Raw genomic sequence first — 19,267 nt, forward strand, 5'->3', positions numbered from 1 at the left:
TAATCAGCATTCTCAAATACAGCCATGGCAGAAATAACCTTCATTTGTCCAAAGTGTGAGGAGCTTTCATAGTTATGCATTTGCCTCCCATATGAAGCGTCTGTGCTTAAATCCTGGGTAGTATTATTTAGAATTTAAATTTTATTGTTAACTTCACAGGAACATTGTAATTCGTCAAACAAGACAATTCAGAAGTTTTGTCTAACTGTGCAAACTTTAGTGTAGTGTACCATTTGATGCTTGATGAGATTGGCTATGAAAATAATCTCTCTTAGAATACTTTGGCAACATATGAGACAACTGCAACAAATACTCAATTGCTAGTTTATTAAAAAATAACATTTAATACATATTGATACAACACTGTACAGTATAATGTGTGCGCAGGAGAGCAAAGATGTCCCAGAGAAGACTGTGAGTCGGGCTGCTGGTCAGTTGAGAAGATGTGCTGGAGCTTGCTTTTCTTTTTTCATGCTGCATTCATCACATGTAGAGGGACAAATGACACGAGACAAGGCCAACTGAGCTCTGACACATTCTGGAAAGACCACTCTTTCGTTATGGTTCATTTTTGCATGATACATTGATACAACTTTTTATTTTTGTATTTCCTTCACCTTCAAGCAGAGACAAAATTCTATTTACCATAACTGTTTAATGCTTCTCAACTCCCCCCCAGTTATGAATGCAGCATTAATCCTGAGAGGAGAAACTGAAGGGATCAATCAGTGTGAAGAGGAAGGACTTTAATCCATGACAAACCAATCATAACTCTTGAGTGGAGGGAGGCTACTCCAAGAATATTTAAATAATCACTACTGTGAATGAAATCCCTGAAAAACCACAGTTTCTGCTAATACTGCCTGGCCCTGTCATAGTGTCAATTTCTGCATCATCCAGGACTAATGCAATAGTGCATGTCGTTAAAACAAACAAACAAAAAAAAGACATCACAAAATTCCTAAACGTGTAATGGGTCAGAAACAGTGGATTTTATACAGAATGTCACAAAATAGTGGCACACTCTTCTGAATTTATCCTCCTTTTAATCAACATCAAGAAACAAGAGTAACTTTCAGACATGCGCACAGTATCCTAATGCACCTTGGACACTTTTCTGTAGAAGTGAAACCTCACTAAAGTCAGACCTCGTAACGTGCCACTTTGTGCACAAGTCTGAAATACATACAGTCACATTACTGGATAGACAAACACAAGAATCCCAAAGTGCATGCCTCTTGTGCTCTTTGACAGGTGCTCAGCTCAGCAGACATTCCTTAATGATGTATTCTAGCTGCGTAATACAGAACAGGTAGGGATCTGTCTGATCCTGTGTTAGAGGGTCAGGGCACCTTCATTGCAACACACACAAACACACAGAGAGACTCTTCTCTTGACAACAAAGACAGAGAGAAATTCACACATTGTTTGCAGGAAATATTGCGTGTGCACGACGGCTCTCTCCATCTCTGTAGTGGAAGCAGGGAGTTATGTGAACAGAAAAGTTTGTGTTTAAATGACATGTGTCATGAGTTTAACAGGCTGATAAGGCAAGCATGCCTGAAAAGGGCTCATGTGAGATAGCAGCATGTAGGTATTTAATGTAACAGCACCAAATTAATAAAAAGAAAGTTAGGTTAGACAACAAGAAAATTGTTGGAGAAATGTTAGATCAGACTCTTCCTTTTATATCAAACACGTCTGCAGTTTACAGGGCTTTTTGGCAATTCTATTATTTTTCTTTTTTTAAAAATGCTACAATTAAAAATAAAAGTATTTTTTTAAAAACGGCAGTGTTTTAGCCAAGTAATACACAGATTTCATTTCCCAAACCATCACCATTAGCTCTGTTTGTTAGCTAATAAAATTCAGATGATTTTATGCATACATTGCTCTTTAGTTTAAGTCATAAAGTGAGAGATTTTAAAACTCCTGTGCGACTTGGAAGTGACCGGCTGCTCATAAGCTGTGACTGTGCTGGACATTCTTGCAGATCTTGATGTGTCTCAGCTTCAAGATGTGTGTGGAAGACTTCTTCATGCTATTTATTTGACTAAAGAAAGGCTAGATATTACAGAAGGTCTAGCTAATAACGCAAATGGTGTCAAATATTTAACAATCAATGACAAGTATAAAAAAATGTGTTAAACAACAAACTAAACTGGCTAATATAAATTCTATTGATGAACTGAGGATTATTAGGTTAGAAAGGAAAAGTTCTCCAGGATTTGCAGAATTCTTATATCCTGAAAACAATGGAAGAAACAGCTCATCCTAATGGCAGCAATTTGAGCTTGTTATAGAAAAGTTCTTCATGGTTCACACAACAGATTGTATAGCAACACACTTGCATCATTGCCCTGAGAAATATGTTCCCTCACGGCTATGGGTCTGAAGATGCCTTTTGATTTTGTCAGAGCGGCTGAAGCACTTGCCACACACGGGACAACTGTATGGCTTTTCTCCCGTGTGGATCCTCATGTGCACCTTCAAGTGAGCCATCTGTGTGAAGCCCTTTCCGCAGATCTGACAGCGGAACGGTTTTTCTCCCGTGTGGCTACGCTGGTGTTCTTGAAGTCTGCCTGAGGAGCTGCAGCATTTTCCGCATACTCCACAGCGGTAAGGTTTTTCCCGAGTGTGCACTTGTACGTGCACGTGTAAGTGGCCAATGTGACTAAACGCCTCACCGCAAACTTTGCAACAGAAAGAAGACATGTGGCCTTGTAGGGGGGATTTCTGATGGGGACAGTCTACGGCGTTGGCTCCCTGGTTCCGCATGTGAGAAGCCTGTCCTCTGTTCGCTCCGTTTCCAGCACCCTTAGCACCAACCATCTGTCCGCCATTCTCCACCCCAATAATGTCAATGTTGTTCTCGTTTGAGCAGTTTGGATTGACCGGTGCAAGAGGCTGAGCGCCGTTGTTGGAGGAAGTCGAGCCTCTGTGGCCACCTCCGCTCTCTGCCTTCACATGCCTCGGGGGACCCCGAGATCCAGGATCCCTTTCCCTGTTTTCCACACCCTGATTCTGCGGGACGTTGGATGTGTGGGGGCCATCCTGGGGATATTCATTTCCAACACGAGGAGGAGAGAACATATTCTCCGGTGTGCTGCAAGAACCGTGTCCCCGAAGCTGATCATCCCCTTGGTTGGCCCTCATATCTCTTTTGTCCTTGATCTGAATAGGAATGCGTTCTTCGTGCCCCATGCTGGGACTCCACTCGCGTCGCGGATGCTCACCATCCTCCTCGTCCAACAACGCCATGGACGGACGATCTGAAAAGACAATGGAAGGAAGCTGGTCAGATGAAACCACTAATTGCATTGAAGAAAATATGGTAACAGCCTGTTGATGACATTTGAAATCAAATATTAAAATCCTTTGTTCCTCAACACAAGAACTTGAAGAAATGGTGGAAGCATCTTCTTTGTTAACCTTTTTCTGTTCTTTCTTTTTAACATGAAACAGGCAAAGAGTTGAACGTGTGATACTCTTAAGTAAAACTAAAAGAACATGTAAACAGAAATATTTCATTTTAGTTATGCCATGTTAAAAATCTGACGTGGTCACAGCTTACAGAGAGCGGCATGGTGGCATCCTAAACATCTTGTTTTTTTGACCAATAATGACAAGACTACAGCCTAAAGACATACTCAGTAAATAAAGTGTATATAAGTAGTCTAGCCAGAAGGGTAAAGTTAAAGTTTACCACTTTAAAGATACCATCCAAAGTCTGCTGATGGTGACATGTTGGACTTCCTGCCTATATAATTATTACAGATCTTTTAACTGCATATTTTGCCTCAGGGTCACTGAGGTCATTATCCCAACAACTTATTTCAGTGCATTCTCCCCTGAAAAGTAAAGCAAACCAGACCTTTGTGGTTATTGCCCAACCTCACGCCCTCTTTTAGACCTGAATTACAAACGAATGCGCATGTAAAGTACTTTGGGTCAACTTTTTTTGTTTTAAATTATTCTATATAGATACACTTGGGCCACATTAAGCCACTACGATCTTAAGTGTGCTGATCCGGTGAAAGTCCCACTTTCTGTCAGTGCAAAAAATAAAAAAATATCTTCACAGAAAAAAGGTGAAAATTCATCCTTATGTCTGTTTCTCTTCATCATAAAGTAATGCTGCTGTAGTAAATGAAAGAAATCTGTCAGCATGACTCTTAAACAGTAAGAAATGCATAGATTTCAAGTAGCTTGTTGCCCCGACTGTGTTATAAAACAGGAGTTTATCAGATAATTGTTTTTTTTCTAATACTTAATTGGTTTGGTATGTTTTATTGTAGTAAAACCTGTGTAACTTTTAAAAACAATTCCAGTTAAAACTCAGAAATTTATGCCCTTCTTAACATTTTCCAAAGCCATTCATTAGGCCAAACTGGAGTCTTTGCCTGGTCCATTCTGGCACCCCGGGCCTTATGTTTAACACCCCTGACTTTAAAGTGATGTATTATTATAAATTACAGTGGGTTTAACAGGAATTTGGTACTTTAGATTCATGCGTCATGCAAACAACAGTATCTACATTTAAAATAATTAAATGGCATCTTTGCCAGCACTTTGGAACCCGAGTGAATTATGGGTGTTTGTGAATGAGGGGTTTAAGACTGGGGTAAACAAACACTGCTGACACATCACTTGTATGGTGTTTTTTTTGTTCTTCCTTCTCCAGCATGTGTGACTGTCAGATAACGTATGCGTCTGTAAAACAAGTTTATCAGTATACACACAAGGATCCAGATACAGCTCAATGCTAGGCACTAGGCTAGTAGACTAGCAGGCTAGCTAACGAACAAAGGTTGCTATCGCGCTAGCCCCTACACAACAACAGCACCAGCAGCTAACATCAACTAGCTTGTCAGCGACCAAACTGGACTTGCTTGGAAGTGGGTCGAAATTATTCTTATGCCGCTGCTTTTCATCATTGGCGTATGCGCCCTGAGCGTCGCTGTTTCAGTTCCTCTGCCTACCAATCCCCGCTTCCCCGCATACACTCGGGTAATAGTGCAGAAAGAGAATCCAGTGCACCGTTAGCTTAGAGTGGAGCTAACCTGGCCATATTTCAATCCCAGCGTCTCGCAGCCTGCGTCTCAGATGGTCGTTCTCCCGTTCCCTGATCGCTATCTCCTCCTGGTACTCCAAAATTGTGTCCTCGACAGATTTGTAAATCTCCTGCGCAGCAAGCATGAGACGCTCAGTCAAAAAGACGTTTAAAAATTGCAGTTTGGTCATTTTTGTTTGGGGCTGCACGGAGCTCCTGCCACCATCTAAAACGGACCAAAAAAAAAGATGCTCGACCCCGTCACGTGACCCCCAACTACTTTCTACTGTCTTCTTACCCCCAGGGATTTTCTTCTAGTGATTTTTGTTTTTCGTTATTTTTCCAGTGCTTTGACCGGCAGTTTTGGGGTTGTTTCTCTCATGGTTGTTTCAGTCTTATTGTGCAGAATGTTTTCAATTTCTTTTATTCGTTTCAAATTCATTGTTTTTTACATGTAATTCCAACACTTATCCGTTTCTGGTGATATAAAATTTTGCACTCATGAGCCAGCAAGGATAAGAACACAAAAATAAGGAATAAAAATAATATTTGTTGTATTATTTAATTAATTTATTTATTTATTACAAATTATCAAGTGTACATAAGATTTGTTGCAAGAGTTGTTGAAAGTGAGAAAAGAGGTGATGATCAGTGAGCATCGGCAAGCCTTCACAGAGCTCTACAGATGTGATGTTTGTTTTGAGGGTGTTGATGGAGAAGCACAGAGTAAGTCATAAGGAGCTGCACTGTGCCTTTGTGGGTCTAAAGAAAGAATATGATAGGGTGCAAAGAGAGGAACTGTGATACTGCAGGATAAAGTTAGGCATGGCAGAGAAGTATGTGAGGGTGGTGCAGGACATGTATGAGGACACCGCGGTGAGCTGTGGGGTAGGAGTGACAGATGGGTTCAAGGTGGAGGTGGGATTACATCTGGGATTGGGTCAGAGCACCGGTTGACAGATGAGGGCAGACAGGAGTGTCTGTGGGCTGTGATGTTTGCAGATAACATTTTGATCTATAGTGAGAGTAGGGAGCAGGTGGAAGAGAGCCTGGGGATGTGGAGGTATATTCTGGAGAGAAAAGGAATGAAAGGAATCAAAGCAAAACAGTGCAGAAATGTGTGAAAGAGAAGGAAGCTGGGTATAGTGAAGCTGATAAGAGCAAAGGTAGTGAAAGTGGGTGAGTTTGAATAGCTGGAGTAGACCATCCAAAACAATGGATAGTGCACAAGAGAGGTGAAGAAGAAAATTCAAGCAGGGTGCAGTAACTGGAGACAAGTGTCAGGAGAGATTTGTGACAGAAGCATAACAGCAGGAGTGAAAAGGAAGGTTTACAAGATGTTAGTCAGACCTGGTATGATATACGGTGGGGAGACAGTGCCACTGACCAAAAGACAGGAGGACGATCTGTAGGTGGCAGAACTGAAGATGTTAGGATTTTCTTTGGGATGGACCAGGATGGGTGAGATTAGAAATAAGTACATCAGAGGGACATCTCAGGTACAACGCTTAGGAGATAAAGTTAGAGAACAAGACCCCTGAACACTCAGTGACTGGACTGACACACACACATACCTTCATACACGTCACTACCTCAAGCACTTATCTGCACAATCTCATATAGACACACACACACACTCACACCTTGATACATCAAGGTACTTTTTGCACAATGCTCAGTCTTTTGCACAACCCACTGTCATTGTTGCACTTTTCTATCGCACTGTTGTGTCTGTGCTGTCTTGTGTTTGTATCGTTCTGTTCTTTCTGGTGTTTCACTGTGTTTAGTTTTGATTTTTTGCTATTTTTGCACAATCGTACTTTATGCAGTCCTGTGTTGATTGTCTGCTATATGTTATATGTAGCATCATGGTCTTGGAGGATTGTTGTCCCACTTCACTGTGTACTGTACCACTTCACGTGGTTGAAATGACAATAAAGTCACTTGACTTGACTTGACTTGACTTGACTTAAAGACTGAGATATTTGAGCATGTGCAGAGGAGGGAAGGTGGATCCACTGGACACAAGATGTTGAATATGGAGCTGCCACAGAGGAGGAAAAAAGGAAGACCACAGAGGAGAATCATGGATGTAGTGAAGGAGGACACGGTTGGAGCTACAGAGGAGACTGGGGCAGATGATCCGCTGTGGCGCCCCCTAAAGGAATCAGATGAAAGAAGAAGAAGATTGTAACTAAACCCTCCTGACCCGCAGGTGGCGACATCCCAACTACACGCTGAAAGAACCGGAAATGGCATAACATCTAACTTGTGCCGTCTTCCACGTGTGAGAGCATTTCAGTCACATTGGTACGTCTGCGGCACCATCATGAAACGACCAAGTAAGTAAATAACGTTGTTACAGTAATACTTCATTAGAAATAAAGTAGAATAATTATACAGGGCTTTATTGGTCAGTTAATCACGCGGTTAACAGGCTAGCGGCTGTCATTGGTGGCCGGTAAACCTGTTCAGTCTGCTTTATCTCCGCTTCCAGCTAACAACCACTAACTGTTTTATTCTTTTCTGTCGTCTTCAGAGTTAAAGAAGGCAAGCAAGCGGCTCTCATGTGCCAAACGTTATAAAATACAGAAGAAGGTAAGCGCCTTAACTTTGACACTAACTTCTAGCAGGACGTTTGAATAAATGTTTCCCACAGGAGGCCCATGTGGACCAGACTCTACCGGTTTTTTTTTTTTAATCGGATTTTTGTGTCCCCATGAAACTGAGTTACCCAGTGTTGTCCTTTATTTAGGTCCGGGAGCACAACAGAAAGCTAAGGAAAGAGGCAAAGAAGAAAGGAGTGAGCAAACGAGTGAAGAAGGATATCGGAGTGCCCAACAGTGCTCCTTTCAAAGAGGAGATCCTCAGAGAGGCAGAACAGAGGAGGCTACAGGTTAGCAGTCAAATGGCTTTTCTTGCGCACATCATCACAGGAGCATGTTGAAGGTTAATGCACAGTCCTGATCTACCTATGAAAACGTCTGGACTTTGATCATCATGACATTCATGTGCAGTATGTCTCTTGTGTTGGTAAAGTGTAAGAGTCTTTCAATGAATCTGTCTTTATAGATCGAGGAAGAAAAAGAAAAGAGGAGGCAAGCTAAAAAGGAGCAGCGAGCCGAGAAGAGGAAAAAGGAGAAGGAGGCTGCGAGTAAAGAAGCAGAACCCACGGCGAAGAAGGCTCGCAAGGTAAAAAGGCCATCGCTAAGATCTTATGTGTATTCAACTTTTAAGCTCTTCTCTGCTGACCTTGTCTTGTTTAAATAGGACGACAGTGGAACTCAGTCAGAGAAAAAGCCTGCCCCAGACAGGAGCTCAAAACACTTCCTTTGTGCTGAATTAAACAAGGTAAAGCTACCTGCTCCCAGATGTGGTCTTACCATGGAGAATAATAGCTCTTAACACTCAAGGGATCTCCTCTGTTTCAGGTAATCGATGCATCTGATGTAGTAATAGAAGTCCTCGACGCTCGTGATCCACTGGGGTGCAGGTGTCCACAGCTCGAGGAGGCTGTGCTGCAGAGAGGAGGCACCAAGAAATTACTTTTGGTTTTAAACAAAATAGGTAAATTGACTTGGGATCCTGCCTCATGGCTCACGTACAGTTTAAACCCTGATGTGTTTGTGTGAATTTCATTGGATTAAACTGGTTTTTGGCTTTGTCTGTTGCAGACCTGGTGCCAAAAGAGAATGTGGAAAGGTGGATCCAGTGTTTGCAACAGGAGTTTCCTGTTGTGGCATTTAAAGCATCGACACAGCTGCGGGATGGAGTTGTGGTAGGTGGTGCATTTTATTCTCCACACTTTAAAAACATAATGTGAAGACTTTGCCACTCAGATTTCGCCACAGCAGCTGGCATTTCCGTAAGTTTGATTTATTTAGTTAGTTATTTTTACGCTGGATGCGTGGCACAACCCTGAGTAGATTTCTGTCTCCGCCTGTTATTCACCAGCGGCTAGTGTGAGTTCTGTGGTTACTAAGAAATGTTAGAAATTAGGGTGTTTGTTTTTTGGGGGTTTTTTTTAATGATGTGGAGGACTGAGAAGGTTGAACAGCTGCTTCTGTGCTGTTATAACTGGTTATAGCCTCCAAGAGTAGTAAACAAACCACATAATTAATTCAGCCTGTTCTACGCAGAGCTGATATGTGTGTTTGTGGATCATTTTTAAAAATCTCTATGCATGCAGACACGAGGTATTCATTTTTACAAAAGAGCAATCTTCAGCCACTTTAACTGTTCATGATATCTCGCTTTCTGTCTTCATCAGAAAGCCAAAAAGCGCAGGATAGTGGCCTCTAATGAAGTGCTGGACAGATCCAGAGGAGCAGCCTGCTTTGGAAACTGTTGTCTTGCAGAGCTGCTCATAAGCTACGCTGATAAAACGCAGAATGAAGGTTCACTCAGAGTCGGCGTAGTCGGTAAGCGCAGCGTTAGCTGCCCCTTTTTTCTTTTTCTTTTCTTTTTTTTTTTTTTTTGCCATCAATGTCCTTGATGGATGTTTCATTCACTGTCCGTTGTTCAGGGTACTGAATCTTTTGCACACTACCTTTTACCTTCAGGCTTTCCTAATGTTGGGAAGAGCAGCATCATCAACAGTATAAAGGGGTCCCTAGCATGCAATGTTGGCATCAAGAGAGGCACCACCAAGTAAGTGGCAATCTTTAAAAATCCAGTCTCTAAGTAGAACTCTTCTGTATCACTGCTTGCAATCATTCTATTTAGTTTGCTTTAAAAGTTGTAATTTAAGTGAATATTGGTGGTGAATACGTTTCTCTGACCCTCACTTGTTTAGCATCATCATTTTTTTCCTCTCTACAATTCACCAGAATGATGCAAGAGGTGCACATCGCAAAGAATGTGAAGCTAATTGACGGCCCAGGAGTCGTGGCATCGCCATCCAACCCTCCGGCCTCGATGGCTCTGAGGAGCCTGCAGGTGGAGGAGGGCGGTGAGAGCGTGCTGGAGGCTGTCAGGAATCTTCTTAAGCAGTGTGATAAGACCCAGGTACGAAGAGTTTCTCTCACAGGAGGTGTTAACCATTATAAATTCGGTCATTGTAAATTACACATTTTTAATAAACTAAGGTTATTTGTTCTGATTGTTCCAGATCATGCTTCAGTATAACGTCCCAGACTTCAGAAATTCTCTGGAGTTTCTGACCCTTTTCGCCAAAAAGCGTGGTTTTTTGCAGAAGGGCGGCATTCCCAACACAGAGCAGGCAGCCACCACGTTCCTTGCAGATTGGACAGGGTGAGTGTGTGCGCTTTTATGTAGTCTTGGGAAGGTGGGCAGCTGCAGTGCATGACTGGAAATGAGGACAAAATGCAGTTCTGGATTTCATCATGAAGACTTCTAATCCAACTCTGATCCAGATACTGTGCTGTACTGAGCTGTAAATATGCTGAATGGCTAATTGCTCAGTGCTTTTGAATTAAAACAATCCTGCTTCCCTGACTTGATGTCTCCTCAGAGCCAAACTGAGCTACCACTGTAAGGCACCAGAAAACCACAGCCTTCCTGCCTACCTGTCTGATGCCGTGGTCACTGAAATGAAGAACGGCTGGAATCTAAACAAAATAAAAACAGGAAACAAGGAAACTCTGAAAGGTATTAATGTGAAATTTTGTAGCAGAAGTTTTTTTTTCCCCCTCTCTCATTGTTTAATTCAAGACAAACACTAGATACCAGTACTTCTGTATGTTTTCCATTTATGCCATTTTTGTGACGTCACCAAAAAATTAGACGGTACACTATTATAGAGGTAAACGGTTCTTGGCCACTTTACTAGTTACACCTTGTTAGTACTGGGTATGATCCTCTTTTGCCTTCAGAAGTGCCTTAATTACTTGTGGCATAAATTCTGTGAAGTGCTGGAAATATTCCTCTGGTTTTGGTTGATACTGAAATCCCAAAGGCAATCTGTTCTTTTGAGGTCATGATTTAGTACAGTGAACTCTTGTCATGCCCAAGAAGCAGGTTTAAGATGATTATTGAGCTTTGTGACATGGTGCCTTATACTGCTGGAAAAGGATGGACATGGTCAGCAACAATAAACAACATAAATAATAAGCAAATGATGCTCAGTTGGTATTAAGGGGCCCAAAATGTGAAATACTGGATACTCCACTGGATACTCCAGTCCTTCTGACACAACTATCATACATATTTGAAGTCATAAAATCATCTTCCTTTCCCATCTGATACTGTTTTTTTTTGTTTGGTTTTTTTTTAAATTCAGGGATTGGTTGATTAAATCTAGAAGTGAAAGTTGAAAGTGCAGGAAGTAGTTAAGGTTAATATTAATGTTCTATTTGTGTGAGGTAAAGAATTGCAGTTTGGCCTTTTGAAGCCTCAGGTGGGCTTTTCAGCTCAGCACTTGTGAATGTATTACAGTGTATTCATTTTTTAATCCTGTTGAAAACATTTCCTTTTGCAGCTGTTAGATTTCCAAACCAGGCCAGCAGTATAGGCTTCACCTCTAAAGGGCCAACTTCAGGTTTGCTGAGTGTCTCCGACATCCCTGAGGGAAAGCCTGGAGCTGCAGCCACAGAGGAAGAAGCAGAGCAGAACAATGAAAGCAGTGAGGTAATTACAGATGGGAAACCCATCAGACAATAGAGCTGCTTAAAATGTTAATGATGGTCCACTCTTCTGGAAATGAGGACAAAAATGCAAGTCTTGAATTGTTCATGAAGACTTCTAATCCAACTCTGATCCTGATGACTGGAACCTTTTTTTCTCTCTTAATAAAACACCTCTGTATATTTTTGAGCTTGTTGAGTCTAAATAACTGAAACATCCGCTCTTCTTACAGACTGAACAAACCACGGAGGACTCGAATACAACGGAGAAAGCTGAGAAACTACAGAAAAAGACAATCAAAAGTAAATGTTTTGAAAAAGATTTACTTACTAGAATATGGTCCCATCAAGACGGCTACTTAACATCTCCTGCTTTCTTATTGCAGAAAAAAAAGGAAACGTGCGTTTTCAGTCTGTCCCCATTGACATCAGCCTCTCAACAGCTATCACAGACGACACCTATGACTTCAACACCGATTTTCAATGATTTAACCTTCACAGTGAGTGGGTGCCTGCAGCCTGGTGGACATTCAGACTTTGGATTCATCAGCATGCATGAAAATGACGACATAAAGTCACTTGGGTGCCTTCACTTGTCCTGCTAATGGACTGATTTCAGAGTACAGCTGGGTTAAACCCAGCGTACTGTGGGATTAATCCTAAAGTTTTCAACTGATAAAAATATGTCGGTTTGTTTTCTTGGAATAACCACTGACCAAGAAATGGACTTTATTGCATGGCATGCATCTGTATATATCTGATTCTTTACAAGGTCTTTGTAATATCTTGTATTGCAGTGTAAATAGACATCTTACTACCAAGGTAATAAACCTGAAAAGAAACAATCTGTTGCTTCCTGCTGTGTTTTTTCCAAATCAATATTCATATTCAAAAAAATGTTAATATGAAAAACCAGACCCTACAGTAACACCAGAGAAAACCTTAACAATTAGACAGCCCCTATGAGCAAACATTTGGTGACAGTGGGAAAGAAACTCCCTTTTAACAGGATGAACCCTCCACCAGAACCAGGTTCAGGGAGGGACATGCATCTCCCACAGCCCAATGGGAAACATTTTAGCCTAATTTTAAAGGTATTAACTACAGTGTCTTTGTTTTGTTGTCCATCCCTATTAGGAAAATGAGAGCCAGCACATGTAGAGGTGACCAAAGATACCAGAATCTTCACTGTACACAAAAATAAAAGCAATGGTATGATCACGAAAAACTGGACTTTACAATATTTATCAACTTTCTGCAAATTCCTCAGACATATGTTTGAAAAGTGTAAAAGTGCAGCAATTTCTGATTCATAAATGGCAAATGCTGGTTTTGGGAAATCAAATTAAATTCTGGATTTAAGCCTGATATTTGGCGCACTGTAACAAAAGGTACCGAATTTAGAAGAAGATGCAATTTTAAAAACACTTAGCAGATATTGGACAAATAAAAAGAATGACAAGAGTTTAATAAACATGTAACCTTTATTTCATATACAAAAAAAGACATTTACATCAGTAAGGGGATTTTAAACAGGTAGTAAAGGAAAATGCTGATAATGAAGCACTAAAGTAGGAGATGTTTGTGCAAAGCTGTTCTGTTCCTGCAGAGGTGCAGTGTGCTTAGTGGTTTGTGTAAAAAACCAAAACAACACCAATGTTTTTTTTGTTAAATATGAAAGCGTGACAGGTAGTGTTTATTATGGTAAAGTAACATGTACCATTAGTTTGACTGCAGTTAACATGTAGAGGAATTATACAAGACTTAAAAAGACCACTCTCATCCCAAAACATCAATCTAATCTAATGTGCAATTAAATATAATCAAATTAGTTTTCCACAGGAAGTACTGCACTGAGATACCGACATGAGGAATTTGCATGGCTAATGATTATAATTCAGACTAAGCTGATCAGAGAGAAGCAAGAATGAGCTGTGGCTGTGACTCGCTCTAACGACAGCTCAGATAATTGAGTCGTTTAATATACACATTAAGTAAATAAATCCTTATTTAGCTGCTAAACACACCTACTTAAAAGCCATTTACTTTGACAAGGATGGTTTATGTTCTACCAGAAGGTCTTGGCACACTAGCTCTGTGGCTTACAGCTGAGTGGGAGTAAAACAGTATTTGAAACCATCTACTTTTAGTTTAACAAAATATTTCTAAAACAATGCAATTCAAAGCCATCAACAATATACCCTGGATATAGAAAAAAATCTCTGTTCAATGGAAAATGAGAATAGGCAGGTCCACATTCGGAGAACGATGGAACTCAAACACATGACATTTGCATAGTTCCTGAGATATGAAGGAGTTTTCCTGCTGCTACGAACCCGATCTGAAGGTTCAAGGAGCCCATTTTTCAGTCTAGCTGTCCCCCGTGTGTCTTCGCACAGGACGAAATTTTCCTGTGGGGTCGGGAATGAACCACTTGTCCCACACATCAGCAAAGGAGGATCCTCGCCCCCAGGGCTTATAGTGTCCATTCCAATGCAGGAGTTTGGCAGCTTTCACAAACTGGGAAGAATAGCGGCTTCCAGCACCCGTTACACCTGAAAAATTAACAGAATTGTTTCTTATATTTAGCATATTCAACACTGAAAGCACAAAATATGACCCATTATTGTAAGTAGAGAAACATTTTTTATCACCAAAACAGGACCATCCTGTATGATCATCAAACATGTGACCTGAATACTTTTATCCTTCAGAGTTTTTGCACAATTAAAAGTCACTTAATGACATCAAAAAGGTTGCTGTAGGACTAGTCTGACACTGACAATTTGCCCCCTTGCAGAGACATTTAACCACACTTGCATGTATTAGTTAAAAGTGAAGACAAGGCTAGGATGTGGCTGTTTTAAGTCAGTTACAGCAAAATACTCAAACTAATGAACAGCCCGCCATATATGTGTCTTGACTGTTTTGGTGTGATTTCCACCATTTTAAATATATCAGATGTAGAAATCTCTGCTTTTTCTTGAACATAATGGAAGTGTCCTATTATGTGGTGGTCAACATGGAAAAACAAAACAAAATTCATGCTTTCTTCTGAAGAGCGAAACAGTTGATGGGTGAAGTCAGATAAAAGAGTAAAAGAATAGTTCTTACATTTAATTGATCACAAGATTTTTTGTTTATTTTTTTTTCAAGAAAGCATGTCGTAATTTGTGAGGAGACGCGTCGCTACTGACTTTCATTACGGCACTGTAAGCTCCACAAGCTGACTGCCATTTAGATCCATTATATTCTAAAGAAGGCAGAGAAATCTACAACTGGGCATCATGAAAAAAGTTACCTATTTGAATGATTTACCCCCAAGTAATTTACATAGTATTCATCTGGCCTTACAGACCACATAAATAATTAGATTCTGAGGCTAATTGTGTCTTTAAAAGCTTGTCAAGCAGCCTGTATCTTGTGGATGTATCTGCTATCTCCACGTTGGTCTTGCTCTTGAATCAGCAGCATTAATGTTGGTCAAAGTTCAACGCTGCAGTGAACAAGAACACTGTTGTGATGTCATAGTTTTGTGACATGGAAAAAACAAACCTGCTGATGTCCACTCATGAAAAAAAGTTTTTAAAAAAAGGTTAGATTTGAGGGTTAGAATGTGAACGTGGTTAAGGTTAGGGTAACAAGCTATAGTTATGGTTATGGGGTTAAGGTTTTGTTTGTGGTGTTTCCACTTCACAAACTATGATATCGTAATAATGTGATTGTTGGAAAATCCACTTTTGGTTTGTTTGTTTTTAAAATTATGAATCAACCAGAACTTACCAAGGTGTCTCACGTGCCACATGGGGTCAATGCTAGAGTGGCGTTTGTAAAAAACAATTAGGAGTGGAGGAGTGGTAATGCTTTCTGCGAGGGTTTTACCATATAGATCCTCCCTGAGAAAAGGAAGACATCATGGTTTTAAAACAAGCAAAGAGATTCACTGGATTAAATTTCGAGGTACATGTACATGTACAATGACAATAAATAACCCTATTCTAAATTCATGTTTTGTAACTAACAGTAGGATTTTTTTCATTTGTTTAAAGTCCATTCATTATTGCGCCTGTCTGAGTCACTTACTGTGTGTTGAGCTCCATCCAGTGCTCCAGCTGCTGGGTGATGTTTTGGTTCTTCCATTCAGTCAGGTTGGCAATGAAGACCCCGGGATTGAAAGAGCAAGTGGTGGCTCTCATCCCCAGCTTCTTAATAGCTTCCTTCTTGAAATCCAAGAAGCCAATGTAATTATTCTGTTAACAAAGATTTGTCATCTAATTAAGTATCAAAGTGTATGATATTTTTAACTTTTTGTTTTACTCTGAAAAGTTCTTGTGGGTCATGCCCACCTGATTTCCCGCCCCACGAACAATGCCTTTGGCAGATGCCGAGTCACAGTCATCAGAGAAGGCTGCAGCATGTCCCGGTTTGAGGTTGGTTTCATAGAGCTCCTGAATGTTACCTGAGAGCCAACAGAAAAGAATTTACTGATCTTAAAAAAACAAAACAAACAAAAAAAACAAAACAAAACAAAGGGCCTCATTACATAACCAAATCTCTTCATTTCTGGAGACTTCTCACCTTGTACGATGACATCATCATCCAAATAGATAGCTTTCTCTGCTTCAGGAATGTAAGCAGGAAGATAAAACCTGGCAAAAGTCAGCTGAAAAAAAGACCGTTAAAACAAATTTCAGCCAGTGGATGAACGCAGGTAAACAACCTGTGTATGCCTGCAGTTGTCTTACTGGTTTTGCAGCCTCCGGGGTCTGAGGATCCTTAGATATCTTCCCATTAAGTAACTCAGGCTTAAAAATTACTATCTTATATTTGACACTGTTTAGTCTAGTGTTACTCAGCCATGCTCTGTAAAATAAAGAAAAGGACAGGTCAAATATGAAAAAGTTCACAAACTCCCGCCTTTCCGGACCTAACAAGAGAGACGTGCTGAAACATCTTACTTTAAGTGAGCGACGGTTTCATTCAAGGTCACGATGGTGAAGACAACATTGGCTTTGCTGTTCCTGTAGACACTGTTCACGGCAGCAACAACAGCACCAAGTCTGTCCTCAGCAGCGGTGATGAGAACAGGAATCTCCTCACCCGTCCTTGCCGAATTCAAGTCTGGAGACAGTTCAGACTCAAAGGGAAGAATCACCCCTTCATCTGCACATAAAGGCACATTTAAAAATGCATTACACCAACTTTTTGTATAGCTTTAATTAAATTCACCTAACTGCTCCACACAAGAGAGATATTTTGAAGGCAGAAAAAAACCCAGTGTACCCAAACTACAGTGAAGACTCGACACAGAGATAATGACCATACCTGGCTTTTCTGTGTGTAAAAAGTCACTGAGATTGAGGAGATTTCGCTGGACTATGATGAGGAAGGCAACAGCCAGCAGCACAAGAATGATCACGTTAACTGAAAGACAAAGTAAGTATATATTTCTCTCATTATTACTCTGCAAGTTTTCTATTTCTGCTTTTCACTCACTCTGCAGAACTAGTTACAGGCAAGGTGCAAATGATCCAAACTGGCCCACCTCTCTTTAGTGCCATAGTAATGATCTCATCCGTCCCTCCAGCAGGTGAAAGGAAAAGAAAACAAACCAAATAATAAAAATGTTAAAACATAAACATCAGAGCTGGCTTAAGCGTAGAAGGCGCAGGATCATCTGGCAGTTAATGAGGACTGCTGCTGTACCGCTGCGTGGCAGAAACCGCATAAACACGAGAAACCACCCGCAAACTAGCGGACATTGGCGTCCGCTTTTTGTACGTTAAAAACAAATAAACAAACAAAATTCGCGCAATTTTTGCAGAGTTTTAAGAAGAATTCACTTTGGAGCCAAACTGCCAACTCAACATTAACAAATTCACCCCATCCACACCTTCGCGTAGTAAGAGGTGTCTAAGATGTGCCTGACTGAAAAACTATACCTTGTCGTTTTACGAACACAAACTTGTGAAGAGCTACACCGTTATATACATATATGTTTAATCTTTAAACCGTGTAAGCTAAAACGTGTGTAATATATAAAATAAGGGAGCTACATATTTTGACTGGCACTTCTGTGGCCAGTCATATGCTTCCACAAACACTAAACCCAAATTTGACTGTACCACGTACGGCTTCGTCCAATCCGTATGCGTTGTAGATCTTTGCGCTTGCGCGGTTTCCTCCGCTCTAATTGGGTCCTTTTCGTTTACAGACGTATCTTTTTGAAACCGGAAATTCAGTTCCTTCAATTTGTTCTTGCTAATTCTTTCAAGCTTATGGTAGTTTATTTCATTTGGAAACATGCTGCCTATATTCAAGTCCATCCCCACGCATATGGTAAGCGGTAATTGGGTTATTTGATCGGAAACTGCACGGTCAGGCTCGCACTGACTTTCGTGCATGCTGTGCTATTGAGCTAAAGTTAACCTGTCTAACGGTAGCTGGTCGATGTGTCTGTGGCTACGCAGGTAACAGCTGTTATATGATTTATCCCCTAAACCTAAAATCGTGAAGAAGATCATTCTTCCTAATTAAGAAGATTTAAAAGATAAATTTACCATAGAACTCAGCAGCTATTAGTTGGTTATTGATATTGCAAATGCATTGTCTTACCTAAAGAAGCTTGATGTGTGTGCTCGGACCCATAAGACAAAATCATTACTACACTGCAACTTTCAGTCAGGAATTGAAGGGTCTTGGTGTTATATTCATCTGCACCCTTTACACTGAAAAAAGCTGTTTTAATGACGACATTGGTAATTGTTTCTGTTATTTGTTGTGTTTTGTGTTTACGTGTGTGTGTGGGGGGGGGGTGTTAAGTAGCATAGGAGGGCTTAAGCAATCATGGTGTACATCCTTTTCACGTATAATAATAAGACATTCATTGACACACACCCCTCCCTCCCCAAATAACTGTTTTCCAGGATTATAAAGGTCAGAAGCTGGCAGAACAGATTTTCCAGGGAATAATACTCATCTCAGCGGTAACTAACCGAAATTTTACACAATCTTTTTTTTTTTTTTTACTTGAAGTTGGATTTTAAGATTTTTGTGTAATCGTTGCAGGGGATTGGATTTGTGTACGGTCTCATCATTGAACAGTTTGGGTGGACAGTGTACATTGTCTTGGCTGGTTTTGCTGTCTCCTGTGTGGTAAGTTTGCAGTGATAGATACCTTGTGCACCTAAGATGTTTCTGTCCTTGCTCTCCTTTCAGCCTGAGAGGAAAACATGGCAAAATTAGACACATTGTTGTTTTCTTTTGTTTTTTCTCACCTGTCTAGCCCTTTAACAACATCCATCATAAAATAATTTTGGGTCTGTTCTTTGCTTTAGTTGACCTTGCCTCCATGGCCTATATACAGAAGGAATCCTCTGTCCTGGCAGCCGGCTTTACCAGAGAGCACTGCAGAGCCCAGCCAAAAACCTCAGGAAAGCACCAAAAAGAAGAAGCACAAATAACTCGCAAGCACCCCGTATCTGCCTGTTAATACATCTTTTTAGATTCGATGTTGTACTGAAGTCTTGCAATTCACATTTGAAGCATTTAGTAAGAAACTTTTGTTACAGTGTTACCCAACAATGAAACTTGTGTTTCACATAATAAACACCTGATACAGTTCATGTTT

The 19,267-nt window shown here is 40.6% G+C and overlaps 4 protein-coding genes and 1 non-coding gene across 5 annotated transcripts; 3 read left to right on the forward strand and 2 right to left on the reverse strand.

The window, feature by feature from the left end:
* Positions 1-312: 312 nt before the first annotated feature.
* Positions 313-5,334, reverse strand: LOC116326542 (zinc finger and SCAN domain-containing protein 22-like). The gene is made up of 2 exons (XM_031747882.2): positions 5,064-5,334; positions 313-3,272 (listed from the first exon to the last, which is right to left on the reverse strand). Exons 1-2 carry the CDS (start codon positions 5,242-5,244, stop codon positions 2,353-2,355), a joined length of 1,101 nt encoding a protein of 366 aa, XP_031603742.1. The 5' UTR covers positions 5,245-5,334; the 3' UTR covers positions 313-2,352.
* Positions 5,335-7,271: 1,937 nt separating this feature from the next.
* On the forward strand, positions 7,272-12,484 carry gnl3 (guanine nucleotide binding protein-like 3 (nucleolar)). Its single transcript, XM_031747842.2, has 15 exons — positions 7,272-7,395; positions 7,593-7,651; positions 7,809-7,949; positions 8,126-8,245; positions 8,324-8,404; positions 8,485-8,620; positions 8,728-8,831; positions 9,324-9,474; positions 9,616-9,703; positions 9,883-10,060; positions 10,164-10,306; positions 10,527-10,663; positions 11,493-11,641; positions 11,871-11,940; positions 12,024-12,484. Exons 1-15 carry the CDS (start codon positions 7,383-7,385, stop codon positions 12,122-12,124), a joined length of 1,671 nt encoding a protein of 556 aa, XP_031603702.1. The 5' UTR covers positions 7,272-7,382; the 3' UTR covers positions 12,125-12,484.
* On the forward strand, positions 9,087-9,170 carry LOC116326563. Its single transcript, XR_004199930.1, has one exon. It is a non-coding gene; the product is annotated as a small nucleolar RNA SNORA47 (small nucleolar RNA).
* A 618-nt stretch (positions 12,485-13,102) lies between the features above and the next one.
* glt8d1 (glycosyltransferase 8 domain containing 1) lies at positions 13,103-17,711 on the reverse strand. The gene is made up of 9 exons (XM_031747876.2): positions 17,183-17,711; positions 16,963-17,061; positions 16,596-16,800; positions 16,383-16,500; positions 16,216-16,300; positions 15,984-16,096; positions 15,721-15,887; positions 15,421-15,533; positions 13,103-14,192 (listed from the first exon to the last, which is right to left on the reverse strand). Exons 1-9 carry the CDS (start codon positions 17,196-17,198, stop codon positions 14,008-14,010), a joined length of 1,101 nt encoding a protein of 366 aa, XP_031603736.1. The 5' UTR covers positions 17,199-17,711; the 3' UTR covers positions 13,103-14,007.
* A 108-nt stretch (positions 17,712-17,819) lies between these two features.
* Positions 17,820-19,262, forward strand: spcs1 (signal peptidase complex subunit 1). The gene is made up of 4 exons (XM_031747768.2): positions 17,820-17,976; positions 18,564-18,623; positions 18,706-18,792; positions 18,975-19,262. Exons 1-4 carry the CDS (start codon positions 17,941-17,943, stop codon positions 19,098-19,100), a joined length of 309 nt encoding a protein of 102 aa, XP_031603628.1. The 5' UTR covers positions 17,820-17,940; the 3' UTR covers positions 19,101-19,262.
* Positions 19,263-19,267: the final 5 nt, after the last annotated feature.

The sequence above is a fragment of the Oreochromis aureus genome, linkage group 5 (assembly GCF_013358895.1).
Source record: "Oreochromis aureus strain Israel breed Guangdong linkage group 5, ZZ_aureus, whole genome shotgun sequence".
NCBI classification, from domain to species: domain Eukaryota; kingdom Metazoa; phylum Chordata; class Actinopteri; order Cichliformes; family Cichlidae; genus Oreochromis; species Oreochromis aureus.